The sequence below is a fragment of the Salvia hispanica genome, chromosome 1 (assembly GCF_029641045.1).
Source record: "Salvia hispanica isolate PSC_SH4W2 chromosome 1, Shi_PSC_v1, whole genome shotgun sequence".
In the NCBI taxonomy this organism is placed as follows: Eukaryota; Viridiplantae; Streptophyta; class Magnoliopsida; order Lamiales; family Lamiaceae; genus Salvia; species Salvia hispanica.
The window spans coordinates 25,982,951-25,998,901 of record NC_142692.1 but is presented as its reverse complement, the minus strand read 5'-3'; the positions used below and the strand labels follow the sequence as shown (position 1 = coordinate 25,998,901).

Below are 15,951 nucleotides of genomic sequence, written 5' to 3'. Positions count from 1 at the left end.
GACATGTTACGGCCGAAAGAAAAGTGGACTATTCGTTTCAGGTCAAAAAAGAAAGTGAAATACTTTATACTCACTCCGCTTCATAGTAATAAATGCGTTTATTTTTGGCACAAAGATTAAAAAATTGTGTTAGGTGAGTTAAGTAAAGTGAAAAATGAAAACAGTATAGAGATGAAGAAAGAATAAAGTAATAGAAAATAAAATAGATGTGAAAAAATGTGTTGAATTTTTTACTAAAAAGAAAAATAACTTTATTACTATGGAACGTACCAAAATGACAAAATGACTCTATTATTAACGGAGGAAGTACTACAAACTTCTTTCAAACTATTTTAGCAAACCCATCAAATAATTTATGGTTTTGCAAATTAAATGGAGCTTGGTTCGTTTCAAGTTAGAAAAAAAAAAATAGAAAATATTCTATATCAAACTTAGTCTGAAATATTTTAGCAAATCCTTCAAATAAATTATAGTTTTGCAAACTAAGGAAAATGGGTTTTATTCATTTTAGGTAAAAAATAAAAGTGTAAAATACTTAATATCAAACTTGTGTTGAAATATTTTAGCAAATCCTTCAAATAATTTAGCGTTTTGCAATGTAAAGGGAAATGTGGTTTATTCGTTTTAAGTGAAATTTAAAGGTAACGCATTCGAATATATCATTCTGACTGTGCATATACAAAAGCCCAAGCCCAAGCCCAATTATAAGCCCAAGCCCAAGCCTAAATCAAAGACCAAGCTCTGTTTAGTGCAATTATTCAAGAGGCGCATTCTACGCTTCTGGAAAGTCAATCAACAACGAAGGTAGAAGATCTTACTGTATTTTTTTAGAATTGTTCCCTTCACGCTGTACTTGTACCTTCACATAATCAAACCCTAATCACATTACATTCTCTCTTCTCTCGATTTCGCCTTGCATTCACGTAATCACTTAATTTGAGATCTATTACCTCGGTTGGCGGTGATGATTTTATTAATTTTAATCTCGTATCATATCTGCTTTTTTTCCCTGAAGGATCTTTATGTTCGTTTAGCAGGTCGAACAGATCGAAGGCGTCATGTTAGGTGTTTTAAGGCGGAAAGCCGCTTCCGGCGCCTCATCTGCTTCGGTAAATCCCTCCTACCTTTTGACTATATCTACGCGCATGTAATTTCTCAATGATATTCTGTTTTGCTGGTGGGAAAATATGCGTGTCGGTAATCACTTGTGCATTTCTTTGAGTAGGTTTACGGAAAATCATTTTACAAGCTTAAGCCTACAGGATCTGCTCACCTGCTGAGCTCTGCAGTGGGAGAGGAGGTAATTTGATGGTTTAATTTTCAATGGTAAATGCTAGCATCATAGAAATGTGAATACATGCATGTATATTCTGCTTTCACCTGTTACTCCTGTTTTGGTAGAAATGGTTGTCCATGAGTTGCTTCATACTTTTCATAACTTAAGTAATTGCGGATGAAGAAACTGTATCTGGTTGCTAACTTGCTATGATGTTTGCTATTTAATTGTGTTTGATTTCGGAATTGAGGTGTCTCGACTATATCTGTCACTGTCACTTATGTTTGAGATGTTGAACAGATTAATTGCGTAAGGGGATTTGGCAATGTTCGAGCATTTTCTCACCTTCCTTTGGCTGGTATGAGCAGTTTCTTATTCTTTGCCCTTACATAGACCAAATTACTCATTAGATGGATTTGCACCAACGATTTATCTATCATATTTTTACAGGACGAACAATGTCTCTGATGCCAAAAAGGTCAGTGGTTCAATATCATATACATTTAACAGGTTTTCATACATTGCGTAGATTTTACTTTATGATGAATAGTAGGATAAAATGGGATTAGCATGTACCAAATAAAGAGATTAATTCTAGCAAACTGTTCCAATTGTGGAATAAGAAATTTATACTATTGGACATGGTGATTATATCATGGAGACTGCCAGCATCGTGAAGTAGCCTCAAGATCTAGTGGAATGTTGTTGCTTGACCTTCATATCATTTGATTAACTGAAAAGGCACAAATTGTATACATTCTACTGAAAATTCACCTCAGATGGATCTGTTTTTTTTTTTTGTTTTGTTTGCAGGGAAGCACTGGACAGTTCCCTGAAAAATGTGACTTTACAGACTTGGAGTAGGTCATTCAGTTCTGACAGTGGTATGGTATCTACTTTGGTGGCACTAAATAATGCTTATTGGTGAATCATAGGTGTTTTCCTCTTCTAGAATTAGTACATGCGGGTTTGATCTGCAATGCTGGTTTCATTATCTCATTTGCACTATGGCCTTTGATCGTTTAAGTGTTCGCTATTGAAATTATTGATCGAATCGCATATGATATCAGAATTAAGATTGGCTATAGCTATGCAGATTGCTCGGAGACACATTCAATGTATTTATTTATTACTTTATTCATTTTAGATTCATGCTTGTAACTTGCTCATCTTATTGATGTATAAGCAGATGGTGATGTTTTTGAAGCTGTTGTCCCTTTTATGGGTGAATCAATAACTGATGGCACTTTGGCAACATTCTTGAAAAGTATGTTTCTTTATCTATGCCGAATGTTTTCACAAAAGTTATTAGCCTCTTAATGTTAATCGGATGTTTACTTTTCAACTGATTGCTGTTTTGAGCAGAACCTGGGGATAGAGTTGAAGTGGATGAGCCAATAGCTCAGATTGAAACAGACAAGGTACTCCTTTAATAACAGTGAACTTAGAATATTTCTCGACCATTTCCTGCTGCAGAATCATCATCTGCTATTGATGATTCTGGATGTTAATGTGACTTGTGTTTGCAGCTTAATATTATGTTGCTTATCCAGAGCTAAGAGAAGAAACTTTTTATATACTTAAGATTCTTCTCCAAGGCTCTTATCTTACGTTTTCTATTTGGTTGCTCATGATTCCAGGTCACCATTGATGTGAATAGTCCTGAAGCAGGGGTGATCAAGGAGGTGAAATTTCATAATTGGAATAGTAATTAGTCTAATTCTCTGTTTTGTTACTTTGGCCTTGATGTTATTTTTCTTTTGTCTGCTAATAGTTTGTAGCTAAGGAAGGAGATACTGTAGAACCTGGTACCAAGGTTGCTATAATATCAAAATCTGGTGAGGGTGCGACTCATGTTGCACCTTCTGATGAGAAACCCTCTGAAAAATCTCCTTCTACACTGGCACCTGCTGCTGAAGAGAAAAAGGAGAAGCCAGCACCTAAAGTTGAGACGAAACCCGCTGTAGAAAAGCCTAAAGGACCTCCTCCTCCCAAACATTCTGCTACTGAGCCCCAGCTGCCCCCTAAAGAAAGGGAGAGACGTGTATGACCAAAGTTTCCATGTATTTGGCTGATGCTATTATATATTTTTTCATAAGTGGAGATTGTAACATTATATGCTCTGGTGCAGGTGCCTATGACAAGACTTAGGAAAAGAGTTGCTACACGATTGAAGGATTCCCAAAACACATTCGCATTGCTGACAACATTCAATGAAGTTGACATGTGAGTTTATTCATCTCCATGTGGTTTTGATTTGCTCGATTAAAGAGGATATAGGTCTGCTCAGATATTTGTGATTTCTGTTACCTTTGTGGTTTAGTCAATCATGTCGTTTTGTTTTGGCTAAAACAAAAATGAAGGTAGCTTTTGACATTCCATTCTGCTGGTTACTCACCAGTTAGTTATTTTGCTGGTTCATCATCATGCTTTTTTTTTCCTGTTTATATCTGGAGTTTAACCAATTTTGTATGGATGCATTTATTTGAGCTGTTTCACCCTTGTCAGTAGACAAAAATGTGACTGATATTTCTCAGTTGGCATTTGGTATTTTTTTCAAGTCTTATAAATCCCGATATTATGGCATCCAACAATATTCGGAATATTTATCAATTTGTTGCTCATTACCCTTTATGAAATCTAGAATTTTTATACCATATGATTATCATGGTACATCTCTGACAGTTAGACATCTATTTTGTTTTTTATCAGGACGAATTTGATGAAGCTTCGTTCTGACTACAAGGATGCTTTTGCTGAAAAACATGGTGTGAAGCTGGGTCTAATGTCCGGATTTGTAAAAGTATGCTTGAATTAATACAGGTTTATATTCGTATGCATGTTTAATGTTACCCAACCTGTTAAATTTTTATTTCAGGCAGCAATAAGTGCTCTGCAGAAGCAGCCAATAGTGAATGCCGTTATTGATGGGGATGATATCATTTACAGAGATTATGTAGATATTAGCATAGCTGTTGGCACCCCCAAGGCAAGATGCCCGCATTTACTTCTTATTTTAAGATATTTACTTGGAGACAAAACTTTGAAATATTTAATGAAGTACACAGCTTACATGGACATATGAAGTAGGATCAATGGTAATTTACTTCCATGGACATAGGACTGTGAATAGACAGAATCTTTTTCATATATGGATATAACACCTTTTATATTTCCACACATAATCTTGTTAGGGAGTTTTTGTGTTTTATCATGTAATGAGAAAAGCTAGCTTTGATTGGCTTCTGCAAAAATTAACGGACTTGACTTGACTTCCCTCATATACCTTTTGGTAGCTATGCAAATTTGTAAGGTTTCTCAATCACTTATTTGGAGCAATTTCTATATTTCGTCAGGGTCTTGTTGTTCCGGTTCTACGGAATGCGGAAAACATGAATTTTGCAGAGGTTGAGAAGGCGATTAATAACCTGGCTAAGAAAGCCAATGATGGCAGTATATCAATTGATGAGATGGCTGGGGGAACGTTTACCATATCGAATGGTGGTGTATATGGAAGTCTTCTGAGTACTCCCATCATCAATCCTCCCCAGGTATGTGCCTCTTCTGTTTTTTGATATGTTGGTTCTTTATATTCATTTAGTGATTGAGCGGTTCCTCCTTGGCTTGAAATTGTAGTCTGCTATCCTGGGGATGCACTCGATAGTGAGCCGCCCTATGGTGGTTGGAGGCAACATAGTTCCGAGACCCATGATGTACATTGCACTCACATATGACCATAGGCTGATTGATGGGAGAGAGGCAGTGTTCTTCTTGAGAAGAATCAAAGATGTGGTGGAAGACCCACGCAGATTGCTGTTGGATGTATAATGCAACTGTGGATGTTGATGCGCATCCATGAGTTTGAGTTGGCAAAATAAATGCACAATATTGAAAGTTTTTTTGCAGTTAATTGCTTCCGTCTTTGAACGAAGATTGTGTGGCCTTTGCATGCGGCCACCCGTGTCCGAATTTGGAAAGAGTATTTATTGTCTACGGTGCTTGATTGTTGAAAATTGCCAAAGTTAAAACCGTTTAATTTATTTTTTTGCACCTACATGATTCTGTTCTATAAATGATTGATCATGCTGTATTTTGGTTTACTACCCTGATTTTTGTGTTGGAAAGTCTTATATTGAATTAGTAAATAGCATAATTAACCTGAAAGTAAGTAGATCAAGAATTTGTATGTATAAGCCTTCCATTCAGGCATATTTATTTTATAATATACCGTGTATTGTTAAAGGACAAATATCACTTTTATCTATAAAAATAATAAACTTTTATTCTCATAAATAATTCTCTAACTTCTACTTATATGAACAATAATTTGAATATTCAACAGTATTATAGGAAAATACATTTGTTTCGGGAAATTAAATTGATGTTAGCCATTAAATGATAGTAGTAATAGGATATCATTGACTATTAAACTTATTTGAACTGAATACAACAAACTAATTAATAGGCATTATGTATTTTGCTGTAAATAAGTTAAGATCCGCAATCCAAATATGTTTATCTTATTTTTTATTTAGAAATTAAATTCATGAAATCATAAATCTTATTCTATGAGTCAAATTTTCCAAGAACAATAAGTTTTATTTGAATAATAACTTTTATACATTAGAATGATAAATTTTATCAGCAAAAAACAGTGAACTCTTGTCAGTAACAATAGTAACCTTAATAATTAGAACAATAGCTTTTGTACATCAAAATAATACTACTGGATTTTATTTATTAAAATAATACTCCAACTTTTATTCATTGGAAAAATAATATTTACTTATAAAGAATAAATATACCTTTACTCAATAAAATAATAGTAATATCTTTATCTAAATATAATAACTTTTATTCAAAAATATAGTACTAATTTTTACAAAACTAATAATTATAATTTGAAAATAAATGACTTTTGTTTAATAAAAAAAGTTTTAGCAATAATGAACCATGATATCTCTTATTACCTACATCAAATTAAATATATATATATATATATATATATATATATATATATATATTATTAAATGGAATGTTATCTGATTAATTTACGACAAAAAAAATGAAAGAATGGGAGGATTATAACATAAACTATTACACCAAATTCGATGGATTTAAAGCCATCAATATAAAAAAAGGAGTCAATTAATTTTATCTTTTTTTTATATATATAAAAGATCTAAATAACTATATATGGTCTATCGCGAATTGAATGTTTTTCAACAATATTATAGGAAAATACATTTGTTTTGGGAAATTTAATTAATGTTAGCCATTAAATGATAATAGGATATCATTGGCCATCAAGCTTATTGACTGGAATACAACAAACTAATTAATAGAAATTATGTATTTTGCTCTAAATAAGTTAAGATCTGCAATCCAAATATGTTAATCTCATTTTATATTTAGAAATTAAAATAATAAAATTATAAATCTTACTCTATGAGTCAAATTTTCCAAAAACGAAAGGTATCTAAAATTAAGGGCAACAATAGTGGAAAATTAAGACATTAACTCATATATAAAGCAATGCATGCATTACTAATTTCTCAAGCAACATAGCAAATTAACAAACAAAAATGTCAAATGTCCATGGTCTTGTGTTGTTTTTTGGGCTCTTGGCTATTACTAATACCCCTTCTCTTGCTCGTGAACTAGAAGGTGGCGTGATGTTGAATATTGGTTCACAAATCAAGCATCACCACCACCATCATGCTCCCTCTCCTCACCACAAACATGAGTATGTTTGCCCTCCTTCCCACCACGGCCACCACCATCACCATGCTCCATCTCCTCATGCTCATCATAGTCATCCTCCTAGTCACCATGCCCCATCTCCTCATGCCCACCACGCCTATTCTCCTCATCACCATGCTCCATCTCCACATGCCCACCACGCTCATCCTCCTCACCACCAAGAACACGACCAACATGCTCATCCTCCAAGATATCATGGTCATGCTCCTGCTCCTCAACGTGCTCATTCTCCGAAACACCATGCTCCTCAACATGTTCATTCTCCAAAACACCATGATCATGCTCCTACCCCGTCTCCTCAACATGCTCATGCTCCAAAACACCATGGTCATGCTCTCGTCCCTGCTCCTCAACATGCTCATTCTCCAAAACACCATGATCATGCTCCTACCCCAGCTCCTCAACATGCTCATTCTCCAAAACACCATGATCATGCTCCTGCCCCGACTCCTCAACATGCTCATTCTTCAAAACACCATGGTCATGCTCCTGTCCCTACTCCTCAACATGCTCATTCTCCAAAATACCATGATCATGCTCCTACCCCGGCTCCTCAACATGCTCATTCTCCAAAACACCATGATCATGCTCCTACCCCGGCTCCTCAACATGCTCATTCTCCAAAACACCATGATCATGTTCCTGCCCCGGCTCCTCAACATGCTCATTCTCCAAAACACCATGATCATGCTCCTGCCCCGGCTCCTCAACATGCTCATTCTCCAAAACACCATGATCATGCTCCTGCCCCGGCTCCTCAACATTCTCATTCTCCAAAACACCATGATCATGCTCCTTCCCCGGCTCCTCAACATGCTCATTCTCTAAAACATCACGATCATGCTCCTTCCCCGGCTCCTCAACATGATCATTCTCCAAAACATCACGATCATTCTCCTGCCCCTGCTCCTCAACATGATCATTCTCCAAGACACAATGGTCATGCTGATTCTCCAAAACACCATGGTCATGCTCCTGCCCCTGCCACTCAACATGCTCATTCTCCAAAACACCATGATCATGCTCCTACTCCTGCTCCTCAACATGCTCATTCTCCAAAACATCATGATCATGCTCCTGCCCCTGCTCCTCAACATGTTCCTGCCCCTGCTCCTCAACATGTTCATGCTCCAAAACACCATGGTCATGCTCCTGTCCTTGCTCCTCAAAATGCTCATTCTCCAAAACACCATGATCATGCTCCTTCCCCGGCTCCTCAACATGCTCATTCTCCAAAACACCATGATCATGCTCCTTCCCCGGCTCCTCAACATGCTCATTCTCCAAAACATCATGATCATGCTCCTGCTCCTGCTCCTCAACATGCTGATTCTCCAAGACACAATGGTCATGCTGATTCTCCAAAACACCATGGTCATGCTCCTGCCTCTGCTCCTCAACATGCCCATTCTCTAAAATACCATGATCATGCTCCTGCCCCTGCTCTTCAACATGCTCATTCTCCAAATCATGATCATGCTCCTGCCCCTGCTCAAAATGCTTATCCTCCAAGTCATTGTGGTCATGATCATTCTCCAAAACACCATGGTCATGATAATGCCCTTTAAAGTCAAAAGCATAGTATTTTTAAATAAAAGTTTAGTTGATTATCATTGTAATAGCTTCAAATAAATAAAGGCTATTAATTTCTTGACATAGTAATACGTGTTTCATTAAATGTTTGAAGTTAATTTGACATAAAATTTTTGTGAAATCAATTTGAATATTGTGGCAATTTAATTAGTTTGTGTTGATGATTTATATTTAGCTGAAATGAATTTGAATATTTCTACAATTAAGTTGTAGGCTAATCAATCAATAAAATTGCACGAAATTCAATCTTATATGTACATTAATAAAAATGTACTCCATAAATTGACCCTAAATATATACTTTTGACAATTTATGTCAAAAGTATATATTTAGGGTCACATTATCATATAATCTAATCTTCTAAACTAATGGAGTATATTTCAAAATCACTTCATTAAAATCAATACATGCAAGTGTTGAAAAATGTTATACTAATGAAATAATTATAAAAATTGAACTTTTGTAATTTTAAATTATGTTGAGCTTGTGGAAGCTTAATGAATATTGAAAGAGACCGAGGGTTGAAGTGCAAATACTTGAGCGGTTGAGCTCACAGGAGATAGTTGTTGTAATGGTATTTGTTTGGATTCGGTTTATCGACTGGAACAATGAGCTGAGCAACTGTGATAAGTCAATACAATTAGAGTGAAGCGAGTGAATTTCATCAAGATTGCAGTCCCAGTTTCTGTAATTTCATCAAGATTTGGGTATTGTTCCCACGAATTATCAACTAGCAACTAGCGCATTTCGAAGTTCTAGATGAGCATTTTCATTCTTTATAGCGACATATCAAGTCAAATATTCTAGAGAGCATCTTCATTTGTTATTGTAATTTGTTGTTCATGTTTTAATTCGCACTAAATAAATAAAAATAATAATGGACGAATTGCAATATCTCATATAGTAAATTTTTGGTGTTGTTCCGTAGAAAAACTCAAAAATGGGTTTAAGTTTGATGTATTTTTGGATATCATTTTTACATTAAAAATGGATTTTGGTGTATGGTTAGAAATGGTCTAAGTAGCTAAACTCACAAAATTCTAGAAGTTGAGAGTAATTGACTTGAATGTTTTTCTAATATTTTATCCAACGAACTAGCCTTGTTTTACTTCCCCCGCCTCACTATTAAGTGATTATTATTATTTTTGCATGAGATTTAAGAAATTTATTAAGTTAAGTGGAGAGAGAATAACGTAAGATAGAGAATTCAATAGAGAATAAGATAGAATGAATGTATTCTTTTTGCTAAAATTGAAAACCGATCGCTTTATAGTGTAACGAAAAAAAAAAAGAATATCAATCATTTGTAGTGGAATACACGGAGTAATTGTTTGCAGTGATATTTTTTATTATTCAGCCAATAATGAATGTTACGTTGTTCAATATTGTTAAATAATCTGAAAGATGAGTATTAACACTTCTAAAAGCATTACTTTTCCGGCTTCTTATACAAAATTTGGCCCTTTTCGTATTTCCATTTAGCAAAAACAATAGTACATGCATTCAATTAACACGCCCTCTTTCTTCATTTATCACTCAATGTTTGTTTATTTATAGATACACTATCGCCGTATAGTGTGAAAGAGCATGTTTTGTGGCCATTTTGAACCTTCTCGAAGATAGAAAATCGATCCAAAACAAATATTGCGACGCCTCCAATTTCCAAATTAGCCATTGGTTTTGTTTCTCTGCCTAGGTGTTGTGATCTATTGTTTATTTATATTGCGAATTTCTGCATTTCAATGTGTCCTCACCACCACACCATTCATTTTCACACAATTCAACAGATATTTTTATAAAACTCGGGATACATTTGAAAATTATTAAAGCTCATGTTAGAATAACGAAAATTATTACAGCACAAGTTGGTGACACTAACAAAAGCATTAGAAAAATTACACCTAGAAAAGCTTTCATCTATATAAACTCATTGCTGATGTTCATCACTTCATCTAATAACACATGGCCGCACACAATTATGTACAACTACAGAAATGTCTTGAGATGCCTATCTATTCACAAAAAAATGACTCTTTTCTCTCTAATTGCAGAGAAACAAAAGCATAGTTCAGTAAAAATAAAAGTAATAATGAAGGGAAAATATGGTCACCTTTTCTCCTTTAATTCTGCTATTGGTACAAAAAGAAGAGATCGGTCACCTGAGTTATTTCCCCTAGCTTTGCCTATCCTCGAACATGGAAGTTCAAGAAGAAGTTGGTGCAGTTTCTCTACTCTGCTCTTAATTTCACAGAGCCTTTTCATCTTCTTTTCTGCTTCCAGCATACCACCCTGGCTTTTGCAATCCAATTTCTTCTTGGCTTCCTTCGCTTTGTTTCTTACATGTTTCAGGCTCACATCATCACCAAGATCCACACTCATCTACAGCAGCCAGTTTCAATGAATAAAATGTCCTTGCATATTGTGGTGCAAGTAAACCTCCCCCCGTCCCCATAAAAATGATATTCCATAGATGATACAGAATATGACGAATCAAATATGCAGTTGTGACTTTTCTAGAATATTCCTGTTAAGGGTTTAGCCCCATAATACCTGGTTTCTGATTGCTGATTGTAAAAGGTTTCCGTTGCTGCTTTATCTTGTAAGAATGGTTCAGCAAGTGTGTATTCCTTTGTTGAGGAAACCCTTTTGAGATCTTAGACTTTACTGGTGCAGTACCGTTCCTTGATGAGATTTGATCCCAAACACCCTCTTCAGTATCTGATGAGGATTCCTTTTGAATACCAGGGCTGACTGCAACTTCTGCTCTTCCTGTCTATTCAGAGTCATTGCTTATCAATTATTCCAACTTCAGATCCAAACATGCATGCTTAATCCACGGTATAACGATTTCACTTGAGGCATGACAAAATACAAAGAAAATATATATACCAAGATCTTAAACAGGTACTTACTTGCTTTCTCTCTTTCAATGCTAGGTAGCGTGCATTCTTGAACCATTTGTTCACCTACAAATGCAAAAAAATAAGTAATTATGGATCACACACAGTTGACATTAAATATTCCATGCTTCTACATATGTCTCTCTTTTGATGGATCTATGTTTGGCAAGTCAGTATATTGATTGGCATAACTGGTCATCTCCTTTGCCCCTTCTCTGTGGCTACTCTGATTTCCTTGTAGGTGTAGTTCATGATTAGCACACCCAAGATGAGATTGTATATATTCAACAGCCCAATTAAATATCTTATCTCGTATTGCAGACAACTTAGCAAGCTGTGGATGAACTTCACTGGAAATAATAATGAAGTCTGCAAATTTTTAACAATTTTAGCAAATAAATGTTGTTTTTAAGAACTTCGTCTGAAATTTGTATAATCTCCTTTTTAATTTGTTCACATTTAATTCTTTCCAAATTTAACAAGCCATAACCTTCTCAAGTTCTAGGCCTAGCTGCTCTGAAAGACTCACTCTTACTGCTCTTTCTGGAAGTTCATTCTCAGAAAAAACAAGTCGAAGCTTCTGAAAAGATAACAACAAATAATGAGCATACCTGGTGAATTGATTGTAAGTACTAAGAAAACAGAATCAATGTTACCTCAACTGCAACATGCGGGAGTCTGCAAATTGGTCTTCTCATCTTCTTGGTTAACTGTTTCTCTTTCAAATATGAAAGAGTTTCTACAGAGAATTTGTTATCAGTTTCACCTAGAGCCATCAAAGTGCTGGCAGCATTAGTCTCCTTTGCTTTCCGCTTTCTTTTTGTGGGACCCCAGTCTTCATCTTCACTGATTTGTTCACTTTCGGTAGGATTCTTTCCGAACATTTCCTAAAGGCAATGGAGCAAAATCTCATGCCTGACAATATGGTTTCCGGAATTCCTATATATTTATGGGAGGTAAAGAAAAAATATCAAGATATTAAACTCATCTAAGTGTTTAATGGTTTGTTCTCCAAATAAAAAGGTGCTTAATGGCTGAATACAAACATATAGATTTCAAATGGCGAAAGATTCTTCTTATCTCTATAAACAAGCAAAGGAAATCATTCAATTATTCAGATAAAAAACCCATCCCCTTCAAAGAATTTAGTGAATATAAAGACTTCCCCGATCATCGAGATTGCAGATTTTCAGAAGATTCTGGGGCTTTCAAGATTAAGTACATTAAGCAAGCACAGATCAATCATTATTCACCAAGAAGTATAGCTGTGTAGAGCAAATCTTGATCCCTTACATTGTATAACTCGATATAGTCGACAGCTGGTCTCTGTCTAGGATGGGATACAACTCCACCATTGTGTATCTCATCAGTGTCTGCTCCAATTGACTCTAGATTTTCATCAAAAGATCTATTGCTTCTCACTTCAAATCTCTCATCTTCATCCTCAAGCGAACCCAGGAAACTGGAACTATACTGAGAAGCATCAGATTTGGACGTAGACATATTGCCACTGCAGCTGCACTCATTTCTATCTGGATCATAGTCATCATCTGCAGAATCATCCGATGGCCATTCCTCTTCTTGGAACAACACAGAGTTTACACCATCAGGTAATTCAGCTTCTTCCTTGAAAACATCCTGTTACAATTCTAGATGCCAATGTATCAAATTATGGATGATGACATATCAATGCGACTGGTTACAAAACAGCCTACCTGCCAATTACTATCCAAGGGAAAATGAGTCCCAAGGTGCGCATTCGTTGCTTCCAGTATCTCTGTCTTTTTCTTACAGAATTTGCAAAACCACCCTTCGTCCCCTGGAGGAACTAGCAACATTGCTAACTTCATCATTACAAAGTAAAACAGAATTTGGCATATGCTACTGTAAAGGTATGAATATTGATCAACAAGAAACAACAAAGATTAAGCTCACTATTTTCTGGTGACAATGGAGGATCCATGCACTTCTGGTGAAAAGCACAATTGCATGTCCCATGACAATGGATGATGCGATTATCTGGGAGTGCTTCACACAACTTACATTTGACACAGATTATCTGAGTATTAAAAAATAAGAATGCCATGAATCTAGTGAAGGAAAGATGTTATGTTTGTAGATATGTAGAGGAATTCCCCAATAGATTATTTACTTCCAAATATGACAAAGTCACTAATAGATTATGGTTTGGCAGTCAAGATATCAGTTGCCAAACATATGTCATTTCATTTCATATATCCCCCCAAATTACATGAAGAAAGAAAAGGGGGCTGACATGTTCATGGTGCATAGATCCATCAGGAGCAACCGCGGAATCATTAATACGCCCTTCCGAGCTTAGCAAATCCAATTGACGGATGGCTTCTCGTATCCCTAGTTTGCACTTGAATATCTGTTGTTTGGCTCTTTGTAGTTCTTTCTCTGGTTTAATCTTTTCTCGACTGGTGGGAAAAAAAGTCACTTCATGTAAGTAATTAGTAGCATGCAGTACATGCCTATGAAAGAATGAGATAAGAAATGTAGTTGAATGTAATTGATCCTGAACAAATGTAATACACAGCTGATTCTTCTCATGAAGGAAACCAATTTTACTTTCAAATCAATACAAAGAAAATGTTTAAGCTGTATGCTATCAGTTATCCATTCTTCATATTTCACCCAGACCTTCTCTACTTTAAAATTACTCCCTCAGACTAACATAGTACTTTGACAGCAGGGATGTACAGCAATACATAAACAAAATTGCATCTACAAGTAGGCAGTTTAGATTTTAAAAATGGGGCATGATATTATACCTCTGACCTTTCCAACCTTCTGTAGAGTATGCATCAATTAGATTCTGCTCCAGCTTCACTTTTATTAATAGGTATTTTGTCCTCCTTTGCAAGCGAGAAGCGTCATCGAGCTCCATGTTGTTTTTTGTCTTCTTTCTCCTTCTCTTTGGTTTTCGCGATATTCCATATTTATCATCTGCTTTATCACCCTCCTTTGAGCTAACATTAGTAGAATTATCTTTGAGAACACCCAAAGATGGTTGCTTCTTGGAGGTTATGGTCCTATTCACAACGGTTTTCTTGACAACCTTTCTCCTCTTCAAGCTCACATTTTCATCATCTTTTCCTGAGCTCTTGCCTTTACACCTAGATAAGGATGAGTGAGCTTTGGTGCCGGATTTTATTTCCCGTGCTTTATTTTTAGATTTCGAAGCGTGAGGCCTGTATAGAGGTTTTAGTTCTCGTTTCAAGTTTTCTAAAGTTCTTTCATCATCTTCCAAATGCAGCTTCTTACGAGTTGCCCTTTTGGCCGCCCCAGGCATATTGAATATACAATATGAAGTGTCAGCATCAAAACTGAGAATTCATACAAGGAAAAACAGACATGGATAAGATCAATAGAAACTAATAAACTTCAGTATCAGGAAACATTTTTACAATAAATATCTAGGCATAAATACCATTAGCTCCCCAAACTTCAACCAAACAAATCCCAATTCAGTAGCTACGATCACTTGAATAATGACCTACTCTGAATCAACAATCAAATTCCAAACATTTGATCAGCTACATGGAATTCAAATTTAACTCACAGAACCATAAATCCCCCGACAAAAAATTAATCCAGATTTCCAACCAAAATGCTAAAGATAATAAATATTCATGTTGAGTCAAACGAGCAGAACAGGAAAGAATTGATCACCTCAGAAAAAAACAGAGAATGGAGAAGCGATCGGAACCTCATGAATCAGACGGATAGTGGATAACTAGGAGAGAGGAAGAATCTTAAATCATGAGTAGAATTGATGAAGTAATTGAATCGATAGACAGTAGGGAAGTTGAATTCAAATATTTGAACATAGTTGAATCTGGTGCGGCGGAGCAACTCGCCGGCGCTATTGTCGTTCACGGCCAGCCAACTGAATCATGTTAATTAATGGCATTACTTTATTTGTACCTTGTTAAATAAAATAAAGAAATGTTTGTTAATTAAGAACCGAATCACAAATATTTTAATGGATAGATACTTTTTGGATTAATGAAGAACTTGATTTATGACAATTTCCTACATGCATTTTGATAGGAATTTGGGGTTTCCAAACTTTAAGCTTAACCTCTTCACATTAGGTATCATGGAATTGATCTTGATTAAAACTGTTTATTAAATATTTCCACCAATAAATATCAATTGGCAACTTTATATTGGATGTGGGTGTACACGCATCAAAAGACTAATTATTGACTTTATTTCCCACCAGATCCACAAATGATTAGTTTTGAGGTTTTACTAAGGAATGCATGATTCTAATCAAAATTATGTTTATTTATTGATTTTGCTAAAATAATGTACGCCAATAATGTTATTTTAAATTGATGTGTGATTTGATATGTTTTGGTTATAAATTTTTAAGCAAGGTTTAATTAG

General features: G+C 35.5%; 2 protein-coding genes across 20 annotated transcripts; one reads left to right on the top strand and one right to left on the bottom strand.

Annotated features, from left to right (window-relative positions):
- The first annotated feature begins 772 nt into the window (after positions 1–772).
- Positions 773–5,330, top strand: LOC125222745 (dihydrolipoyllysine-residue succinyltransferase component of 2-oxoglutarate dehydrogenase complex 1, mitochondrial-like). Of its 7 annotated transcripts, none has more exons than XM_048125529.2 (15): positions 773–804; positions 1,038–1,109; positions 1,226–1,300; positions 1,577–1,634; positions 1,727–1,754; positions 2,090–2,160; positions 2,466–2,543; positions 2,642–2,697; positions 2,917–2,961; positions 3,051–3,320; positions 3,408–3,502; positions 3,989–4,079; positions 4,155–4,265; positions 4,633–4,827; positions 4,913–5,330. In XM_048125529.2, exons 2-15 carry the CDS (start codon positions 1,059–1,061, stop codon positions 5,102–5,104), a joined length of 1,416 nt encoding a protein of 471 aa, XP_047981486.2. In that variant the 5' UTR covers positions 773–804; positions 1,038–1,058; the 3' UTR covers positions 5,105–5,330. The 7 variants fall into 7 exon arrangements, with proteins under 7 accessions (XP_047981486.2, XP_047981482.2, XP_047981483.2 ...); XM_048125525.2 differs by lacking the exon at positions 773–804 and adding an exon at positions 806–923 and having other exon boundaries at positions 1,035–1,109; XM_048125526.2 differs by lacking the exon at positions 773–804 and adding an exon at positions 819–923.
- Positions 5,331–10,527: 5,197 nt separating this feature from the next.
- LOC125217798 (pathogenesis-related homeodomain protein-like) lies at positions 10,528–15,600 on the bottom strand. Of its 13 annotated transcripts, none has more exons than XR_007175811.2 (12): positions 15,229–15,598; positions 14,987–15,057; positions 14,328–14,882; positions 13,808–13,973; positions 13,468–13,591; positions 13,248–13,372; positions 12,826–13,170; positions 12,189–12,419; positions 12,023–12,112; positions 11,545–11,598; positions 11,183–11,401; positions 10,528–11,011 (listed from the first exon to the last, which is right to left on the bottom strand). XR_007175811.2 is itself a non-coding variant. In XM_048119336.2 (12 exons), the coding sequence occupies exons 3-12, from the start codon at positions 14,846–14,848 to the stop codon at positions 10,992–10,994; spliced, it is 1,899 nt and encodes a 632-aa protein (XP_047975293.2). In that variant the 5' UTR covers positions 14,849–14,882; positions 14,987–15,052; positions 15,229–15,595; the 3' UTR covers positions 10,528–10,991. The 13 variants fall into 13 exon arrangements, 7 of the variants coding, with proteins under 7 accessions (XP_047975293.2, XP_047975292.2, XP_047975297.2 ...); XR_007175812.2 differs by having other exon boundaries at positions 12,062–12,112; XM_048119336.2 differs by having other exon boundaries at positions 11,183–11,405; positions 14,987–15,052; positions 15,229–15,595.
- Between the last annotated feature and the right edge of the window lie 351 nt (positions 15,601–15,951).